Source organism: Lupinus angustifolius, chromosome LG06 (genome assembly GCF_001865875.1).
Source record: "Lupinus angustifolius cultivar Tanjil chromosome LG06, LupAngTanjil_v1.0, whole genome shotgun sequence".
NCBI lineage: Eukaryota > Viridiplantae > Streptophyta > Magnoliopsida > Fabales > Fabaceae > Lupinus > Lupinus angustifolius.
The window spans coordinates 29,783,764-29,804,326 of NC_032014.1; the positions used below are offsets into that span (position 1 = coordinate 29,783,764).

Here is a 20,563-nt window from a genome sequence, read left to right on the forward strand (position 1 = left end):
AAACTAAATATTAGTCTTTAATATGGTTAAAACTCTTCATACTACCAATAAAAGACGTTAGTCTAGTAGTTTAAGATCCTCGAAAATAACAAAAGGTTAATAATTCCTGATAGCGACATTTATTGGGAGAGACAACCATACACTTAGAAAATATTAGTTTACTAGGCTATGTGGATGTGTTTGCAAAGTGGGCCCTGCCTATGTGGATAAGAAATAAAACATAAAAATAATCAAAAGAGTTTTGCCTCCAACCTTCCAAAATTTGAAACTTGTATCTCAAACGGTCCTTCAAAACTTTTGAATTTAATTCCATCTCCACCCTTCATTTAAACCATCCTCCACCGTTAGATCACAGAATCTTCTCATCTTTCACTTCTTCACATTTTCTATTCCCTCTTCTCCATTTCACATTTCAAATTTCTCTCTTCTCACTCTTTTCTCTTTCATCAAATCCTTCGTCTCGTTTCGCAATGCCGTTTCTATCAGAGGCTGCAAGTGCGATTAAGAACAGATTCAGATTCAACGATCACTCCTCCGATTCCGTTTCGCTTTTTCAGAACACTCCAGATCTTCTCAAATCCGCTGCAAAGGATAACCTAATTACTCATTCTTCGATTCGTACTATTCAAAATTGGGATGAAAACGATGAAGGTGCTGCTGTTGAATCTAGTAACAACGCTGTTTCTTCTTCTTCTTCTCAGAGATTTGAAGTTATCGAGGATCCTTCCTTCTGGAAGGATCACAATGTGCAGGTACAATACTTTCTTCATTTTAGGTTCACAATATTCAATCTCATGAGCTATTTGTTTAAGCTTAAAAATAAGTGGTTCTAGATTGTGTAAAATAATTGATTTACTTTTAATTGATTTTGGTCTAATTCAGTTATAAAAGCTATCTGTGTTTGGTTCAGCAAAACAATCAATTTTTATAGGGTCGTTATTGTGCTTCGTGCGTTGGCCCTGTTTCTCTCTCATGTATTACTCCTGAGTCCTCAACTCCTCATTATAATCTTAAGCTACTTAAAGTGGATTATGAAAATAATCAGAAATCTGATTATTATCATATCCTGATTCAGGAAATAATCATACCCGAACATGGTTCTATTAGTGATTTTTTTTTTAAAAAAAAGGTGATTTTGTTGAGAAATAGTCCCAAATGAATGCACTCTTAAACTAATTAGTGAAAGCTAATTGATGAGTGTTAGTCTCTAAATTCATGATTTGAGCAAATGGATATTTGCTTGCAATTTTTTACTTTAAATAAACGGAATCACATATTGTTTATCAGGGGATATGTTTCGCAGTAAAATTACAACATTTTTACTTGGTTTGTAGTAGGATTATAACATGATTATAGTACTTAAGTTTGCTTCATTGTTTTTGTGAGATAGGTTATAATTAGAATGAGGCCTCTTAGCAATGCTGAAATTTCAGTCCAAGGTTATGGCAAATGCATTAGGCAAGAGAGTTGCCAGGCAATTACTTGGACCGGACATCCTGAGTCTCGATTTACTTTTGATCTAGTTGCCGATGAGAGTGTTACCCAGGTAAACTTTTGCTATATACTTCCATTCATATTGTGGTTAGTGGCTTACAATAACGTTTTTGGTAGAGGTTTGTCCGAGCTTTATTGTCCATGTCATGGTTATGACAGCCTTCTTTTATTGTTCTTTTCTAATTTTGAAGCTTGGTTTTCCATATTTAATGTGACAGGAGAAGCTTTTTAAAGTGGCTGGGTTACCAATGGTAGAAAATTGCATGGGAGGCTACAACAGTTGTATGTTTGCTTATGGCCAAGTGAGTATTTGTTAGAGTTCTTGTTTTTCCAGTTAGTTTGATTAGATCAGTGTACTCTAAAGTGAGGATTCCTTGGTTCATAATATAGTGTCTAACCCTGCATAGATTGCGAAGGGAAGGTTTTTATTTTCACTTCTACCTGTTCTTGTTAATAAAATGTGAGACTTTTGATATCTGGCTGATTGTTTGACCTTTCTTACTTTCGAAATGTTTAGAGGTACTGAAAAATATTGTTTTTTCTTGTAGACTGGAAGTGGAAAGACTCACACGATGCTCGGTGACATTGAGGGAGGAACTAGAAGACATAGTGTCAACTGTGGGATGACACCAAGAATTTTTGAGCACTTATTTTCTAGAATCCAAAAGGTATGATTTTTTTGTGAGCTTAGATGCAGATGATTATGAATGAAAGCATTACAGAGAATGTATGGATGACTTCTATTGTGTTAGAGATGATTTGGCTATGTGAGGAAAAGACCTTTACAAACCCTAGGAAGAAGAGTACATTAGATGAAGGATAGCCCAATAGTTAGAGGTAGAGGGGGACCAATAAGAACAATAGGTGATGCCACTCGAAAAACTTGTATTCAAATGACATGTCTAATGGGATAGGACACAATGGCTTTGTTTAATCCATATAGTTGACTCCATCTAATGGGAAAAGACTTTGTTGTTTATGTTGTTTGTTGGTAATGAATAATTAATGAATTTTATGATTAAATTTTGCAATGATCATTAAGGAGCCACTTCTCTAATCAATGTTTCTTACAACAGGGTCTACCACTGAATTCCACTGATGTTGCATTTTTTATTTTTAATGTTTGTCTCAATTTCTATAATACAAAGTTAAGTTTTTTTATATTCAAATTGGACTGAGAATCTAACTTTAGTCTGTAATTGCTCTAATATACCAGGAAAAGGAGCTCCGCAGAGATGAAAAGTTAAAATTTACGTGCAAATGTTCTTTCTTGGAGATATACAATGAACAGATCCTTGATCTTTTGGACCCCTCCTCTAACAATCTCCAGGTAAGGCCTAACAACTCATTGAATATGATAGAAATCCCATAATATATAAAACCACATCACTTCTCTATGCCTACCCCTCCTCTAACAATTTCCAGGTAAGGCCTAACTATTCACTGAATATGAGAGAAATTCCTTATAATATAAAATCACCTCACTTCTCTACGCCTCTGTGGAATATCTATTATCATTTTGAATTTTCCCAAATCTCTAAGCAGTAGCGATACTGATTCAAGTGTGCATTTGAAGAAACATTTTAAATCATATGTTGAACATTTTTCTTTTTGGAATCATGTGGCAGATAAGAGAAGACAATAAGAAAGGAGTTTATGTTGAAAATCTCAAAGAAGTTGAAGTTACTAATGGTCGAGATGTCATTCAACAACTTATACAGGTATTTTTTTTTGTTAGACAAGCTTTTTCCTTTTTAGGGGAGGGGGGGAAGTGTGCTTTGCTCTTCGGCTGTCGAATATTGTTTTTGAACAATTACTGTGTTGATACTATTTATTTTTTATAAAATTTCAGTTTGCGGTTTAAAATAATGTAATTTTTTTGGCATATGCAATTTCAATGTTGAGCGAGAATACCATATATGATTTTTTTGCATTATGGTTTACTACTGCATTTTCTTGAATTTTTGACATTTTCATTACAGCATATATGCCAATATATTAGGCACTGATTGAAAATTAATTATGTTACTTAGGGTGCTGCAAACAGAAAGGTAGCTGCTACTAATATGAATCTTGCTAGCAGTCGTTCTCATAGTGTATTTACTTGCATCATTGAGAGTCAGGTGAGTAATGTTTATGCCTTTTTACCGAGGCTGTTTCATGCAAAAAAATGCTTGACTTTTGTAATAATGTTTTCCAAGTATGTTCTGATATGACCTTAATTTAATTGCTTGTTGTTAGTGGGAATCTCAAGGAGTAACTCACTTCCGATTTGCTCGACTTAATCTTGTGGATTTGGCTGGATCTGAGAGGTAATTTGATCCCAAGAGTGTGAATGACATTTATGAGCAAAGAAGTGAAATGTATTTAACCTCATTTGGCACACATATGGCTAATATTGTGTATCCATTTTGATGATAGGCAGAAGAGTTCTGGTGCTGAAGGAGAACGCCTCAAGGAAGCTACTAATATCAACAAGTCTCTTTCAACCTTGGGGTTGGTTATTCTCACTGACAATCTTGAATTACTGTTTACTTATTCCATGGTTCCTATTTCCTACTAAGCATTTCATTGTTGTGCTACCCTAGAAAAGTTAACCCTGTGGGTGATATGATACATTTCAGGCTTGTGATTATGAACCTAGTAAGTATATCTAATGGGAAGTCACTCCATGTTCCTTACCGTGATTCAAAGCTCACATTTTTACTTCAGGTTGGTGTTGAAATTTTCTAGATTCATTTTGCTTGTGTTGCCAATCATAATTTACCAATTATATTCCAGTCTGTGTAGATTGGTGGCAAACCATATCAATTTAAATTAAAATAGCTATTGTGGAGAATTGTATGTTTTCTGAATGTGGATAAGTGCAAAAAATACAGAAGCTGTTATCTAAATAATTTGGATTTATTCACATTTCTAATTCTTGTAAGTAAACAATAATAACTTTGGTAATGAAACGAGATTACCAGTTACTACACTAAATTAGTAGTTCTAAAATACTTTGGTTTTTTGCAATAGTGAGTTGAGTTTTAAAATAAAATTACCTTGGAAAAACCTAAGTTATAAAGGAACTCTAGATTCAGCTATGGATCCAGAAGCTACTTAACCTGCGTAGTGCATACTAATGTACGTATGAAGACACCAAATTACTGCATTTTCCAATTGTTTGTTGAAGTGGATGAAACTTGAAAGTGCACTTGAAACATTACGGGGTAGAAGCACCTGAAATATGTATCTTCAGGATAGATTCAATGTATAATTTTTAATAATCATAATTTTATAAGTTAGTTTGCTACTTGGAATTTGAGAAGGAACGCATGTTGTGAACTTGTGATATTTTGGCCTGATAGTACTTTGAAAATTGTAACTAGGATTTCAAATGAGAATTAAATATTTAATTTTTATGAACATTTGCCTAAAATTTAGTTAAGTTGTCTGAATTCTTTTATAAGTAAGATAGCTTGATCAGTTTGTTGATTCTTCCTTTCAGGATTCTCTTGGAGGGAATTCAAAAACAATCATAATTGCAAATATAAGCCCATCCATTTGGTCAGTGAACCCACTTCCTTACTTCGTTATTGCCTAGATTTTGTTGAATAAGGATTTATTGTCTCTCGCATAGAATTTATGGGAACCTGCAATGAGCAAGTTTCAAACTTTGTTCATGACAATCATATTCACTGTATTTTGACCTCATTGTTGCTTCACAAATTTTGTGCAGTTTCGCATCTTTGTCATTAACAATCTCAAATTCATTTGCAGTATATGGTTAATTGCTTTTATATCTAGTAACATTTAGTAATTCTTGCAGTTGTTCGCTTGAGACATTAAGCACGTTGAAGTTTGCACAGCGCGCTAAATTTATTAAGAACAATGTATGTCTTGATAGTTTCCATATTCTTTAATTAATGTACTTCAATTTCCTGTCAACAATAAGTGGCTGGCAGTTGTTAATTAATTGGAAATGCTGAATAGATTGTACTCCAAAGAATGTTACACAGGGTTTTGTAGCATAGCTCTAGCATATGGATCCTTGGGACAGTTATAATAATAATTAATTTTTTAATCATTGTATATTAATCTCCAGGCCATTGTAAACGAGGATGCGTCTGGAGATGTCATTGCCATGAGAGTTCAAATTCAACAACTTAAGGTACAACTTTGGTTTATCCTTTCTTCAGTTATGTTCTAAATTGTGATTATATAGATTTTTTTGTTGCTTTTTTTATGATGTGGAAGGTAATGGTTCAAAATTCTGGTTCTCATAGTGGCTCACCTTTATAGATACTTATTCAATTAATGCTTGTATTAGATTGCTTGTAATAAAAGTATAACGTTGAAGAATGTTTGCTTTCACTTTTCATCTGCACTTTGAGAGAAGTAAGATTGCTCTAACAACTTAGATTTCATGTTATTCTCAGTTTCCAAGAGATTGCTCGATTAATTAACAACTTTGTAGATACTTACTGAGTTGCTTATCATAAAAGTATAAAGTTGAGCTTGACTTTGCTTCCACTTTTCAACTTATATTTCATGCCATTTAATGTACAAGAATATTTTTTAATCTAATGAAATACATGCTATTCAAGATACATCTTCTTAATTAGCTGATTTGTAATGAATACCTTTTTTCCACTGTTCAACATATTTATTGCTGTTTCAGAAAGAAGTATCCCGCTTACAAGGTCTAGTTAGTGGAGAAGTTCAGGACAATGGCACATCAGTAATTAGCTTTCCAGGTTCTCCAGGATCCTTCAAGTGGGAGGGTGCTCAAGGATCATTCAGTCCATTCCCATTAGCCTCTGCTAAAAAGATATCTCAGGTAGATATTTCTGTTTCTAACAAATCACCTCGTTTCACAATACTATGTTTACTGAGTATGCTTTCTTTTTACGCAGAAAAAAGACTATGAAATAGCCCTCATTGGGGCTTTTAGGAGGGAAAAGGATAAAGAGATGACAATGCTGGCATTGAGAGAAGAAAATCAAGCGGCCCTGAAGCTGGTATCTATGAAATGCAGTATATTTATTACTTATTGATTCGTTGTGTCAATTTTATGTTTGAACGTTTGTTTAAAGAGAAAGGGAGAGATATGCATAAGCTTTTAATCAAATAGCAATTTCTCTATGAATCTTTTATCAGTTTATGTTGAGTCAAGGTTGTCATTTGTCATAGTGCTCTAGTTTGATATTTGTGCATTTACTGGAAACAACCTTTTCGTTTGCAAGAGTATGGTTGCGTACATGTAGGTGGGAGCTTTGTGCACCAGCCCTTTTTTATGATTCTCTATTGTTAATATACTAGTAACCATAGTTTTAAACATTTTTGTGATGTAAACCTGTGTAAATTAAATGGTTGCAATATGGGATGAATCAGGCCAAACAACGGGAAGATGAGATACAAGGTCTGAAGATGAGGCTACGTTTTCGAGAAGCTGGAATAAAGAGGCTAGAAGCAGTTGCTTCTGGGAAGATCTCAGCTGAGACATACTTGCTGAATGAAAAGGAGGATCATTTGAAGGAAATTGCGGTATTGCGTGGCCACGTGGATCGTAATCAAGAGGTGACCAGATTTGCTATGGAAAATTTGCAGCTAAAAGAAGAAATTAGACGGTACATTTTTACATATTCAGCATGTATACTCTTTTTAGGTTCACCTTACTTGTTTTATTCTTTTGTTTTACTGTTCTTGTGCAAACAAGTGATTTCATGGTTCGAAGAAAGGTTGGATGGTGACTTGGTTTCTCTGTGGCCAAAATCAAATATTTAAGTATGATCAATAAAGCATAATTTCTATTCATTGTTTAAAGTGTGTATATATATATATCCACCAAGGGAAACACACCAGTGCATCCATTTCGCAAACAAACTAGTACTAGATTGCCAGTGACATTTCTATGATGTATAAATATTTTCTATAACTCACGTATATCTTGTACACAGGTTGAAGTCTTTTTATGAGGAAGGTGAGCGGGAAATGATGAATGAACAGATCATGGTACTGCAAAACAAGGTAGGGAAGGATGATTTTGTATTACTTCATCATATACAGATATCTCAGTATTCAACCAATCTCCTCCTTTGATAATCGTGTTTTTTCCACTTGTATGTGCAGTTATTAGAGGCACTAGATTGGAAATTTATGCATGAACAAGATCTGGTAATGGCTCAGGTTTCCATAGTTTTTAGTGTAACAATTTTTGCTTGTCTTGAAGGGGTTTGCAAACTTTTGTATTAACCTCGTTGTCATATGGAAATTTTGTAGAAAACAAATATTGACTCAGTGATGGAAGATGTACATAGTGATGGTAATCTTATGTCCAATGAGGTAAGAATAATATTGTTTCATGTAGTAGCCAATAGTCTTTGTTTTTGTTGGAAGAAGCTGATGCTTTATATACATTTGTGAAGCATGTTCTAAATCTTAGAAGAATGGATCAACTGGCAGAACACAAAGCAATTTTGATTTTCTATTTTTCTTCCTTGTTATATGTTTGTCCCTATATTATATATGATCAGGGTGAAGGCCAAACCTTGACCATGATAAAATGTATATCATCTATTTTCCTCATTTGTACATGTTTTTAAATTGACAAATGCTATTAGGTTTTACTGAGTATTCCACCATTGTCAAATTTTGGATCTTCCAAGAGCCTTGTAATTGTTTAGATATTTGATATGTTTAGATAGTTTGTCTATCATCCTATCCATTTAGTTGTTTGTAATTTTTTGTGCTTGTACTTTAAATATTTCTTGTCTATAACTTGCTCATAATTGTCTGCAGGAGTCAAGTCCAAAATCACGCTGGCAGTCTTCTCTTAGGGCAGAAAATGAGTTTCTTCGCATTCAGGTCCCAACCAATCTTATATGTACTATATTTTTTACTTCATTTAATGTGCTGACAAAATGTTTATCACAATATCTTGACCTGATATAATTTTATCTGACAGGCTATTCAAAACCTGGCAGAAATGGACACTATTCGCAAGAAGCTAGAAGTTTGCCTTGAAGAGAAAGAAAAATTAGAAAGGTATAGTTATATCCCTCTTTCTTTCTCTCTTTTCATACATATTTGTGATTACTGTATCCTTAGAACTTATTTGTAGCTAAAAGTGATTCTTGGCATATTTCCTTCTTCATATTGTATCTGCATAGATACATATTTCTCCTTATTGTTTTTCATGATAAATCACTGCTTTAAAATTTATCCATGTAATATTGTTTTGCAGGCATCTTGATGATTTGACAGCGAAGTCCCTCGCCACTAAAGATGGAAGGGAGCAAATGGACCTTCCATCAACAACTGATATTCCTGTCATGAGCATCAATGACCAAATGGAATTGAAAGCAATGGTTGATGCTATTGCTGCTGCTAGCCAAAGAGAAGCAGAGGCTCATGAGATGGCAATTATGTTGTCAAAGGAGAATGATGAACTCAGGATGAAGCTTAAAGCTTTGATTGAGGATAACAGTAAACTAATTGAATTATATGAACAAGCTGCTGCTGAAAGTAAGAATGGAAATGTTGATCAAGTGGAGAATGCTCGAGAAATTGGCTCCAAGGTTGACAACGGTTCCTGTCTTGAAACAAGAGAAGAGGTGACTGAGTTGAAAAGAGTTATTGAGAATCTCCAGCATCAGCTTATGGAAATTAATGAAGAAAATGAAAAGCTGATGACCTTGTATGAAACCGCCATGCAAGAGAGGAATGACCTTAAAAGAGCCAAAGGAAAAATGGAATGCCCGGAAAAGCTTGTTGAAGTTGATCGAGGGGAAAGAGGTGAAAGTAAACACGTTGAGAGTTCTACTATATCCTGGTCTGCTCATGAAGAACATTTAGAGGTGGAGAATGAGGTTGACATGGACATTGAGGTCAATTCTGACATGAGCATTGAGGTACCAAATCTAACTGTGGAAAAGTTATCTCGGGAATTAAATTGTGTTAGAAAGAAGCTTGAAAGTGTTGATGATAAAATTTCTGATGCTGTCATAAATCTGTCTTCTCTTGGTTGTGCTGAGAAAGCAATGGTGGAGGTTGATAAGCTCTCTATAGAAATTGAAGTGATAGAACATGATATTCAGGTCAAGCATCAGCAGTTTGAATCCTTAGAGCTTGAGCTTTCTGAAGCACAGGAGAGAAGAACTCTAGTTGATAAAAAATTCTCTGCGCTAAAATATTCATTATCAAGCTTTTCCTTGTCATTTTCTTACTTTGAGCAACGGGAAGCAAGGGCAAGAGCCGGGGTGAAGGACTTGGCATCTCATCTTGACCGAAAGAAAAAGGAATTGGCTGCTCTTCAAGCTTCCAGAGAGGGGTTGGTGAATGCTCAAAAGAAAAACCAAGAGGCTGAAGTTGAATTGGTGACAAATATTGCATGCATCAAGTCAAAATTGGAGGAAGAGAATCGCAAGCGTGAAGATGAAAAGGTTCTCTTTGCAGTTGATAATAACACACAAAATATGGATTCCTCACTGAAAAGTTGGCATTTTGGTGGGAAAGCCACTGAGTTACTGAAGTTAGAGGAAGAAAAAACAAAGCTACATGCAGAGATGAGGCTTTCTCAAGAAAAACTTGGATTCATAAGAAAGGAGCTCGGAAATATAAGCAAGAAGGTGGCAGATGTAGAGAGCAGGATACAAGCTGTTCAACTGGAAATACATCAAGGTTTGCAGAAAATGGAGGAAAAGGAGCTTGCACTTCAACGTGTCACTATGGAGAAAGAAATGCTCATGGAGTTTAGAGATGATGGTATTCTTGAAATAGAGCATATAATCATTGAACTCCAGCAACATGTGTTTGAATATGATCTAAAGGAGGCTGAAATGGAGATTCTAGAGGAAGAATTGCAAATAGATTTTGCAAAAGCAGAGGAGTTCCATATAATCAGAGTCATTGTTTCTAACAATAGAAACAATTTCATGTCTTCATTGTCTCATTCAGGCATGTGTGAGAAGATAGAGGAGGAGATGCAAAGTCTAAGAGCTTCAATCTCAGAGACAAAATTATTGTTAGAAGGTATTTCCCATGCCACATAAACATTGTATAACCGCTATTTTTTAACATGTTTTGTTTAATGTCCATTCTGGATGTGCTTGAGGACAGCATTGTTCCATTTTCTACCTTTCCCATGTCTTGATAGTCTACTTTAGGTAGCTTTTTAGATTATAATGGGGTGAGGTAAATTGAGAGAGAAACATGGCCCAAAACATGAATCAGGATAAACATGATAAAATCTGATTATTTTGGTTTTAGTGTAACACTGTTCTTTCATTTATACCAAATCTTAAAAAAGGTAAATTGATTCACATTAATCAAAATATTCATCTATGTAGGATTGATTGTGCACCATTGATATTAGACAATACTAACTTGACACAGAATTTATTCTTTACTGTAATATGACTTACCTGGCCCAGCCACCTCATTTTTTTCCTCTCCTTTTCACTGTTTCTTTTTCTTCTTTACTGTAATATTGAATCACATAAAATTCCTTTGGTATGCAACTCATTATAAGTGGAGCATCTTAAGATTCCTTTGGTATAAGTAAGGGCATTTTCTCACCTACTCTATGGGCAAGAAATTAATCCCTTTTAGAATGTGTAATTGTCTCTGCCAACAAGTGTTTTTCCTAAAAATCAAATATTCGACCTTTAACCTAGTACGATACCTAAGGATATATTGGAGTCTTACACCATTAAACCAAATTGGTGGAACATTTTAAGATAAGTTACTAGTCACAATATAACTACTAAATGGGATTAAAAAAAGTGGACGACTCTGATTATTGAATATGCTGAAATTCCACTTATAAAATGAATTGCACCGCAACATATAACATGCATCAGAGATTATCATAGACATTCACATATATCTACTTGGAATGTGGTAAGCTATATATGACATAGAATGTCCAATAACAGCACAAAAATCACATAGTAAGAATTGGTTCAAGTAAAGTTCAGGGAATATGAGATAGTTACTAACAGATGAATAAGAGTATATGACTGGAAGAAAGTAAAAAAAATCAACTTTGGATTTTTTCAACTAAGAATTCAAACTCCTTAAATGGCTGCAACTCAACCTAGACTTCAAGTTCTAAATGGTAATTGAAGGCTATCTATTGTTGAAGATATATGTACAGTTACTTTAATGGTAATTTTTAAAAAATGGTTTTTTAATTCAATTCAACCTCTTTTTATTATCTCCCATGAAACTTCAGAAATAACTGCTTTTTAAAGAACAATATTGAAATTCTGAAAAGGGGAAAGAAAAGGAAAATATATTTATATGTTTTATCAACAGGGAAGAGAATGCTTATTAAAATGTGGGAATTCTAAGTTTTATCAGACAAGAAATTTGTAGACTTGTCTAAGTTTTTGTTAGATAAAGAATTTTCTAACTTCTCTAAATTGTTATCAAAACTGTCTAGTTTGATTTCATAATTCTTATGCTTATTCACTGGTATAATAATATGGTTTGATATAAATCTAATTATCCTCTAGTAATAATATGTATAAAATTATATTAATTACCTTGATGTTGAATAAAATCAAAATAATTATTTGTCATCATTAGAAAGAGAAGAATATTAAGATATCATAAGTTCCAAAGCAATCAATAAGCATGAAAATATTAAATCATCTAAAAGTAATAACTTCTCTATTTTTAATTATGTAAGAAATCGAACATGTAGTTACTCGTCTAAGTCAATTAAAAATTCCAAAGAAAAGAATATTGTTTAACACATCTGCTAAGAATTATGAACTTGGTTCCACTCATATATATCATAAAAAAGTCTAACTTCAAATGCATCTATTCTAAAGCTTGTCATAAAATCACACTATCTAAGTTTCAAGACATGTCCAATTTATGAAGTCCAACCTTTATACACTAAAATTCACATTACTTTATGTGTTCAATGATCATTTGCATAAACATTACCTTACCATTTCAAGACACTGCCCTAGTTTGCATAATTGTGTATCTGCTTGTATCAACTAGTTTGCATGATCTAAAATTTAGTTGTGGTTTGGTTTATAAATAAGACCAAATTGTGTACTTTTGATATATAGCAATATGACATACCAAATAATACACAAAACATTACCTTACCATGCATAGTATACCATTCATCCTCTTAACATTCCAAGCATTAATGTATCACTCTTCCATCTCATTCACTACAGCTAGTAAGCCAGTACGGTATGGGGCACTCCCACCCGAAAACATGTATTGTCTCATAAATTGTATCACTGCATGTACCACAAGTTTGTGATTGGTTGAAAAAATATTTTGAAATTAAAAAATTAATAATTAATTATTTTTCTAATCAATCATATCTAATAATACATATGTTACACAATTTATGAGACATCAGATGTATACCCCACTCCTACCCACTCATTTTCTCAATCATAACACATCCAAACTCTTTTCACCCAACTCTTTCTGTCTAAGTATATTACTACATGCATTCTTCACACTTGAGTTTATCCTATAATCTATCATTTCAAACATATCACAAATCAAAAAGGCCATTAACCCCACTTCACTACTTCACTTATTATTTCCCCGACCAGAGTAGTCCCATCTTCACCATTAAGATTCTTGTACACATTTCTTCTCTCTTATAATAAACGAGCACATATCGTCTCCCGTACTAGAGAGGATAATCCTCATTTTACTCGTAATGTTAAAGACAAATCTATCATTACAAGTATAAATAGAATGATTTAATTGTAATTATACATTACTTTTTGCTTTGTTTTTAACAGCATTTCCGTGTCCGGAGTCTGACTCGTAATAAATATATCTAAATAAGAAAAAGTTATTTTCACCTTTAATATATATAATTCATCTTTCTCATTCAATTCTCTAAATCCTTGATCTATGGCCTATTCATCACTCTAAGGAATTCTCTTTTTTTCTTCAAGTGATCTACCTATAGATCTTTCTAAACACACAAAAAGTAAAATAAAAAAAAATTATCAATGGACATGATGGGAACCGAACGTGTTTGTTATGTTCACTGCAACTTCTGCAACACTACTCTAGCGGTACAGTTCTCAATTCTTCTCTTGTTTCTCTTTTTTTCTTTCCTTCTAAGTTTGGTATTATACCATGTCTTTCATCACCTAATTTGGCAACTCTTTCTATATTCCTTATATTGAGATTATACATATGAAGGGTTTTTTCATTGAAGTGATTTTGTTGAATGGAATGTACTTTTAGATCAACAACTTCACTCTCTTATCTTATATTTTATGAGAAAGTGGAACTGGGTTTTCCTCCATGGATTCTATTACCCTAACAAAGTTCAGCTACTGTGATATTTTGGTTTGAGGTAAGTGATATATGCAGCAAGAGAAATAGAAGAAGAAAAGTAACTTCAAAGCACAAGATATATACCCTAATAACAAGTAACAACAATATTATTCTCGATCTTTAACTGAGAAAGTAAACCATGTCGTAATTTGAGAGGTAACAAAGGAACTTTGTGACTATTAATGAAGCAATTCCAAGACATGTTTATAACAAAATGCATACCCAGAAGAGAATTGAGTGCAATGACTAGGTATAGAGCTATTTAAAATATTAGGGTTCTTCTTGAATATATGGAGCCCTTTAATTTCTCCTGTGATTACTAATTTAATTTAGTATTTCATGTTTTACTTTGTGTATTTGTGTGCTAATTAACACAAATCAAATAAAAATATTAAATATACAAATATATTAATTCTTTGAAGGCAATGGTGGGTGTATCTGTTCATGATGAAATATGGCAGTGAATGGTCTTTTTTATGATCAAGTTTTTTTCACAAATTCAGACATGTTTCTCTCTTTAATTCTGATACACAGTGTCCTTCTCTCTTTTTTCTACAACAACTAGTGTCATTGATCTGCACCAGAAAATGCTATATATGCTCTCTTCTTTCTTCATCATAATGTTTCTGTTGAAATTACTTCTTCTGAGAAAGCAATATTTTCTTTATTTCTCCTTCAAATGCAGTAGATCTAGCTAAAATCTGCAGAAAGAGCAATAAAATTTAATCTCATTCATGATGAAGAGTGATCAGTTTTCTTTATTCATGGCCTGTTGTATCATCTTTTTTTGTTAGTAGCAGTAAGTGGTTAACGGTGTTTCATGGTCCTTTATGGTTTCAGTTCCAGTCATGTCATTTTCAATTCTCTCTCTCACTCTTTTGATTTCTCTTTGCTTATGAGCTTCTGCTACAATTTCTATCTTTTATCATCTTTACCTTGCAGTGTCAGGTAAATAGTCATAACTCATAAGCACCAAGTGCAAAGAGACATTATGACAGTGCTAGCCATGTCACCTTCTCTTGCTGCTATAAGATTATTTAAGATTGCATATTAAAATTATGGTTGCTAAAACGGTTAAACCCACAATATGATGTGCATATTTGTGGGAATAGACTGTATTCACGTGTGAAGTCCCACATCAGATATACGGGAAGGAATAAAAGAATTTATAAGTATAAAAGACTCACAAAACTAATGCCTTAAGATTTTAGTTCAAGATGTAGTGTCTCACTTATGCCTTTCCATTCTTCTCGTACTCTGGTAACAATAGAACTCCAAGGTGGTTGGAGCCTCCCCGATTGCAATATTGTAATTTAGATTTTAGAAACTTGGTTAGATATATTTGTTTTGAGTTTGGAACAAGTTTATGGTGAAATGATGATGTAATATCTAAGTTAACATGTTATTATTGATTATGATCCAGTGATTGTAGCCGGACAATACACATACCATAAAAGTAGTATTCTCTCATAATGAAAGAAAAGATTATCACTGCACTTACCTCTCTCTCAACCTCATCTGTCTTTATCTTCAACCTCTTTCTTCAACCTTGTTTCTTCTCCTACATAACTATTTCTTATTTTTATTTTGACAATATAATTAATTTAAAACATACATATTTGGCTATGAGAATGATATATATATATATATATATATATATATATATATATATATGAAGTTTAAGGATTTATTGGTTTTTATAATAATTTGTCTTCACATATGAATTTGTATTAATTCAGAAAATGGGTATTGGCAGGTTAGTGTTCCATGTAGCAGTTTGCTGAGCATAGTGACAGTTAGATGTGGGCATTGTGCTAATTTGCTATCAGTTAACATGCCACCATCTCTTCAAACATTTCCTCCTCAACACCCTCAGGTATATATATATATATATTTCACATTCTTTTTATATATCAACTTATGGATATATATATCTTTGATAGTTAATTCTTTTCATTTCAATTTTGACCCTTTTCTTCCATTGTCCAGAAAATTACTACATGGTGTTAGACCAATAAATGTGTTACAATTTATACAAGTTATTTAAAACTCATAAATTTATGATGATTGATGTAATAATTTCTTCTTGGACACTAACTAAACATGAGTCTGCATATTTGTGACTCTTCTGTTATTGAATTGATCTACTATATATATACATATATGTTTGTTAATTAAGGCACAGAAACAACATTTAAGCTTTGAAGAACTAAGCAGCAAGGAAATGGGATCATCATCATCTTCAAAATGCAACAAATTTGCAGCATTTCAGCCTATAGATCACCAACATAGAATTCCTCCAATTCGTCGTGAGTCACTTACTATAAGCACTTATCTATTACAGCTTATGACTTTTAATCTTTTATATTAGTTTATTTCATAATCTTCTCTAAGTTACACTTCTCACTATTGACATTCTAGTTTCTACCAACTATTTAAAAAGCTTGTTAGTTAATATAAACAATACCATTTATATTAATTTGGTTTGGATTGAATTAATTATATTCTAAAAACCAAATCTTAGCTTGCCAATTTGAATTGGATCGGTTAAATAGGTTTATGACAACATTGTTATAAGTAAATATGTTGCAAACTGAAGAAGAATCTCATGATTGTAACAGCTCCTGAGAAGAAACAACGTGTTCCTTCTGCATATAATCGGTTCATCAAGTAAGTAACTTAATTCTCAGTTTGCACTATTATTGTTAAAATTGGGAGATATTTTTTGCACTCCGGCTAATAAAAGTGTGATATGTATATTATTTTGTTTAGTTTTAGAAATATTTTTATAAAAAATGATTAAATAAGATACATGGTATATGATTTGAGTGTCTGGAGAAGATATCTTATCTGCTTTATTCTCGTGATCTCGTGCAACTAAAACAATTAGTTAACAATTTTGTTAATTACCACTTTGTGATTGCAGAGAAGAAATCCAAAGAATTAAGGCTAGTAATCCAGATATAAGCCACAGAGAAGCTTTTAGCACAGCAGCCAAAAACGTGAGTTTAAGCTTTATTGCTATTTGTTTTTTTCTGCATGTGAATTCTGGCTTTTTAACGCATGAAAGTTCTATATCTATTTTCTCTCCCAACTTGTGTGTTGATCACTCAATAAGTGATAACTTTGTCGTTTATATGAACTCAGTGTAGGTAGAAACCAAATATCCCTTCAATTATTGTAGAGACTTTACCAATTAAACCAACTACAGCGCTTTCTTTCAGGGTATAAAGGGCATTTGATTATATCATTCAAATGCTTCACATCATAGGGTTTTCTATTCTATAAGAAAATATACAACATGCATGTTAAAAAAGAAATTACAAATAAAGATAACAGGAATAAATCTAACTTTTGAGTAGTGGAGTTTGAAAAATGTTTGATAATTGTTATATATTTCAACACCTACAAAGTTGCACACATTTTTTTAAAACTTTAGCCATTTAAATAAGATCTAAGGAATAAAATTACAGATTCATATTTTCTGAATTCTAGCAATCATGATTGAAAAAATCAAAGCAATATCAAAACAAATTAATAAGGGCCTGATTATAATCTGCAGCAAATATGAGGAAAATATAGCAACTAAAAATTTGAAGTGTTTATATGAAAATTTACAGCAGGAGTGAAACAATATCATGGAACTTTAGTAATTGGGAGATGAACAATCCATTTTTCCTCATCATCACAGGCTTAAAAAAATCCCAAACTTCAAATAAAATTTGTAAATTAACAATCACATTATTAATTAAAGAGACTATATCATATAAGATTAAAAAAGTAAGAGATATTACCTGAAGAAGACATTAATAATCTTCATTGTCATAATTTTGGAAATTGAATTGCAATTGAGGCATATAGGAGAAAGGAAGAGTCTAAGGCTATGTTTGGTGTATGTAATAGATGATGTGTTTTTCAAATTCTTCTTAATTAGAAGTTATTTGTACAACTATTATGTAAATGGGTTTTGAGTACCCTTTACTTATACTCAGAAAAATATTTATAAAATAAATAAATAATAACAAAAAGTTCTGTGCCAAAGTTATTTGCCCTAGTTTGGTACATGCAATTCCATTTTATGCTTACCTAAGTTACCTTCAATCAGATACTATACACTGTAACATATGTTGCACAATATTTATAACAAGGGAAGTAAATGAAAAGTGTGATATGAATTATAGTCAAAAAAATTTCTTATTCATGCCTGTTAATTTTGTACAAAAGAGCATTATTATCTACCAAACTTGTGCTTATATTATATTATATTATATATACACACTCTTGCTCCTTCACGAGTCTTGGCTATATATGATATAAACTTCTGCTTCCTACATATTGTACTTGCACTAGTATGATATATAGCATTCTTTGGCAGTTGGTACCCTATTATATATAATGTTATGTGAGTGATTTAATATATATGGACCGATAATGTATGTATTTCTCGTATTGTTAGTACATCGCCCACCATTCATATATTAGATATTATTGACTTTTAAACAGATGTAATACAAATGAATTGTAACTATATATGTTTTTTTTACAGTAAAATGTATAGATGTTAAACTCTTTATATGGATTCATATGCAGTGGGCTCATTTTCCTCACATTAACTATGGGTTAAAGCTTGATGCCAACAAGCAAACAAATCTGCCAGGTGAAGGAACTACCAAGTCGAATGGATTTTACTGAAGGGGTGAAGTGAAGCCTAAGAGTATATCAGCTGGTTTTTTTTCTGTGGTTGACCTAAAATCAGTTTATAATAATAAGGTTCATCAAATTTCCCAATCATATATCTATGTAACTGGATGGGAAACTTGCCTCAGTCTATAACTCATGTTTAATATAGTATATGTATTTCCCTTTTCTACTTGTTATGAAATGATTGCCATTCTTGTGATTGTATTAATTATTGTTCTTATGCTGAGCTTGAGCACTTATATGTATGTAAACATTACAATTTCCTTCTCTTGTAATAATAATGTTAATGTGCCTTTTCTAAATATAAGTTGATAATATTTGTTTTTTGATGTGGAGTAAGATATGGTCTAGAAGTGTTTTGAGTGGGTACCAAAAAGATAGATAGAGGAATAAGTTAGTATATGAGAAATGTATACGGAGAATAATAAGATGAAGTACAATAGAGTATTAGATGTTAACTTCTTTATGAGAAGTCTCCTCTATAAAATAGAGGAATTGGACATAGAATATTTTTAGTATATATTGTTTGCATGGTAAATTGTCTTGTCAGGGCTATCCCAGACAAGCATGAATTGTTTTATCTATATCGGGCATCTTTGACATCCTCATACCGTGATTGATACATTACTTTATCTAGAATGAATCATTTTGTTACTACCCCAATTGTCGTAATCGTATACTAAGTACGTCCTTGCTGCATGGCAGATGGTAGTATAGGGTCCAGACAATATATTCAACTCTATAATATAGGCTTGTGACGTTTAGGTGGCCTGTCAATCCTATTCATATAGCGTGACCGTCCTTTAGCAAAGGTATGTGATCTCATACCTTACTAAATAAGTTTTGTCATGTCATTGTTATCCTTTTATCTGACTAGGCCGACCATCCAGACATGATAGATGTATACATGAGCTGGATCAACGAGTAGCCATTACCTACACAGATTTAGTCGATCGTGAATGACGTGTCCTGAAATTGGAATGGAACAATATTCTATATATTTATCTTGCATATCAAAGTATTATTGCATCTGATTTATTCTTTTGAGATGATTAACCAATGAAGCACAAATGGACAACCCTAGTAGGACCACCTGAATAGTACTTTTCATATCTGAGATGTTACTGTTGGATCCTTTTCCGATAGATATTTGTACATTGTTTTTCTTGCATATATCATTTTCATGTCTCTTCCTTTTTAGACAGCAGAATAAAAATAAGAGATCTGATCTCATATTAATATTTGAATATCAAACTTTGAATACCGTATATAATATAGTATATATATTTATATGCATGTCTCATTCATTTTTTCTATCTCATCTATATAACCTATTTAAAAATACATAAAAAAAACAAACGTGTAGATTAGCTTATGAATCAGTGGTCTCAAGTCTAAGTCCCTATAAATTCAGTTGAAAGTTTTTTTTTGTACTATCAAGGGTATTCTTCACCACCCTTTTGGGTAATGAACTAATTTTTTCAGGATGTGTGGTTATTCCTTCCAACAAATATCGCTCCTAGGAATCGAATCATTGACCTTTTGATCATCCTAAGAATCTAACGAAGTCTTATATCACTAGAACAACATCTTGATTATCGTTGAGTTAAATATTTGGCATAGAGAAGTTTGTAGCCCTTGTCATTTTAAACAGTAAAGAAAACTTTTTGCAAGAAAATACTGAAACTGGTTTAACCAGGTTTTCTTTTCCAAGACACCAATTCTTACAATCCTGAATTACATACATGCCACATTCTAGTTACTACAAAAGGAAATGGAAAATCAAAATACTGAGATCTGAAACCATCATTGATAGATTAAACTACAGAAGTTTCAACTATCCATCCATGAATTCAAAATCTTCCTTCACATTCTTTATGAAAAGAACAAAATGGGAATATAAACTACAACTGAAGAAATACTAATTCATATGATCAACTTTCTTTAGAATAGGGATTCTATTTACATGGTTAAAAAACTATAATAAACAACTTGCTTCTAGACCTCAATTTGTAAAAATAGAACCTTTTTATAGTAATATTTT

General features: G+C 32.5%; 2 protein-coding genes across 2 annotated transcripts; both read left to right on the forward strand.

Moving 5' to 3' along the window:
• LOC109350862 (kinesin-like protein KIN-12E) lies at positions 308–10,745 on the forward strand. The gene is made up of 22 exons (XM_019592171.1): positions 308–752; positions 1,391–1,546; positions 1,713–1,796; positions 2,043–2,162; positions 2,711–2,824; positions 3,123–3,215; positions 3,528–3,617; positions 3,736–3,806; positions 3,916–3,990; positions 4,119–4,206; positions 4,985–5,043; positions 5,306–5,369; positions 5,582–5,647; positions 6,158–6,316; positions 6,393–6,497; positions 6,871–7,106; positions 7,437–7,506; positions 7,609–7,653; positions 7,759–7,821; positions 8,278–8,343; positions 8,444–8,523; positions 8,723–10,745. The coding sequence occupies exons 1-22, from the start codon at positions 471–473 to the stop codon at positions 10,527–10,529; spliced, it is 3,993 nt and encodes a 1,330-aa protein (XP_019447716.1). The 5' UTR covers positions 308–470; the 3' UTR covers positions 10,530–10,745.
• On the forward strand, positions 13,353–18,854 carry LOC109350867 (axial regulator YABBY 5-like). Its single transcript, XM_019592179.1, has 6 exons — positions 13,353–13,550; positions 15,575–15,694; positions 15,998–16,127; positions 16,440–16,488; positions 16,745–16,820; positions 18,409–18,854. Exons 1-6 carry the CDS (start codon positions 13,485–13,487, stop codon positions 18,508–18,510), a joined length of 543 nt encoding a protein of 180 aa, XP_019447724.1. The 5' UTR covers positions 13,353–13,484; the 3' UTR covers positions 18,511–18,854.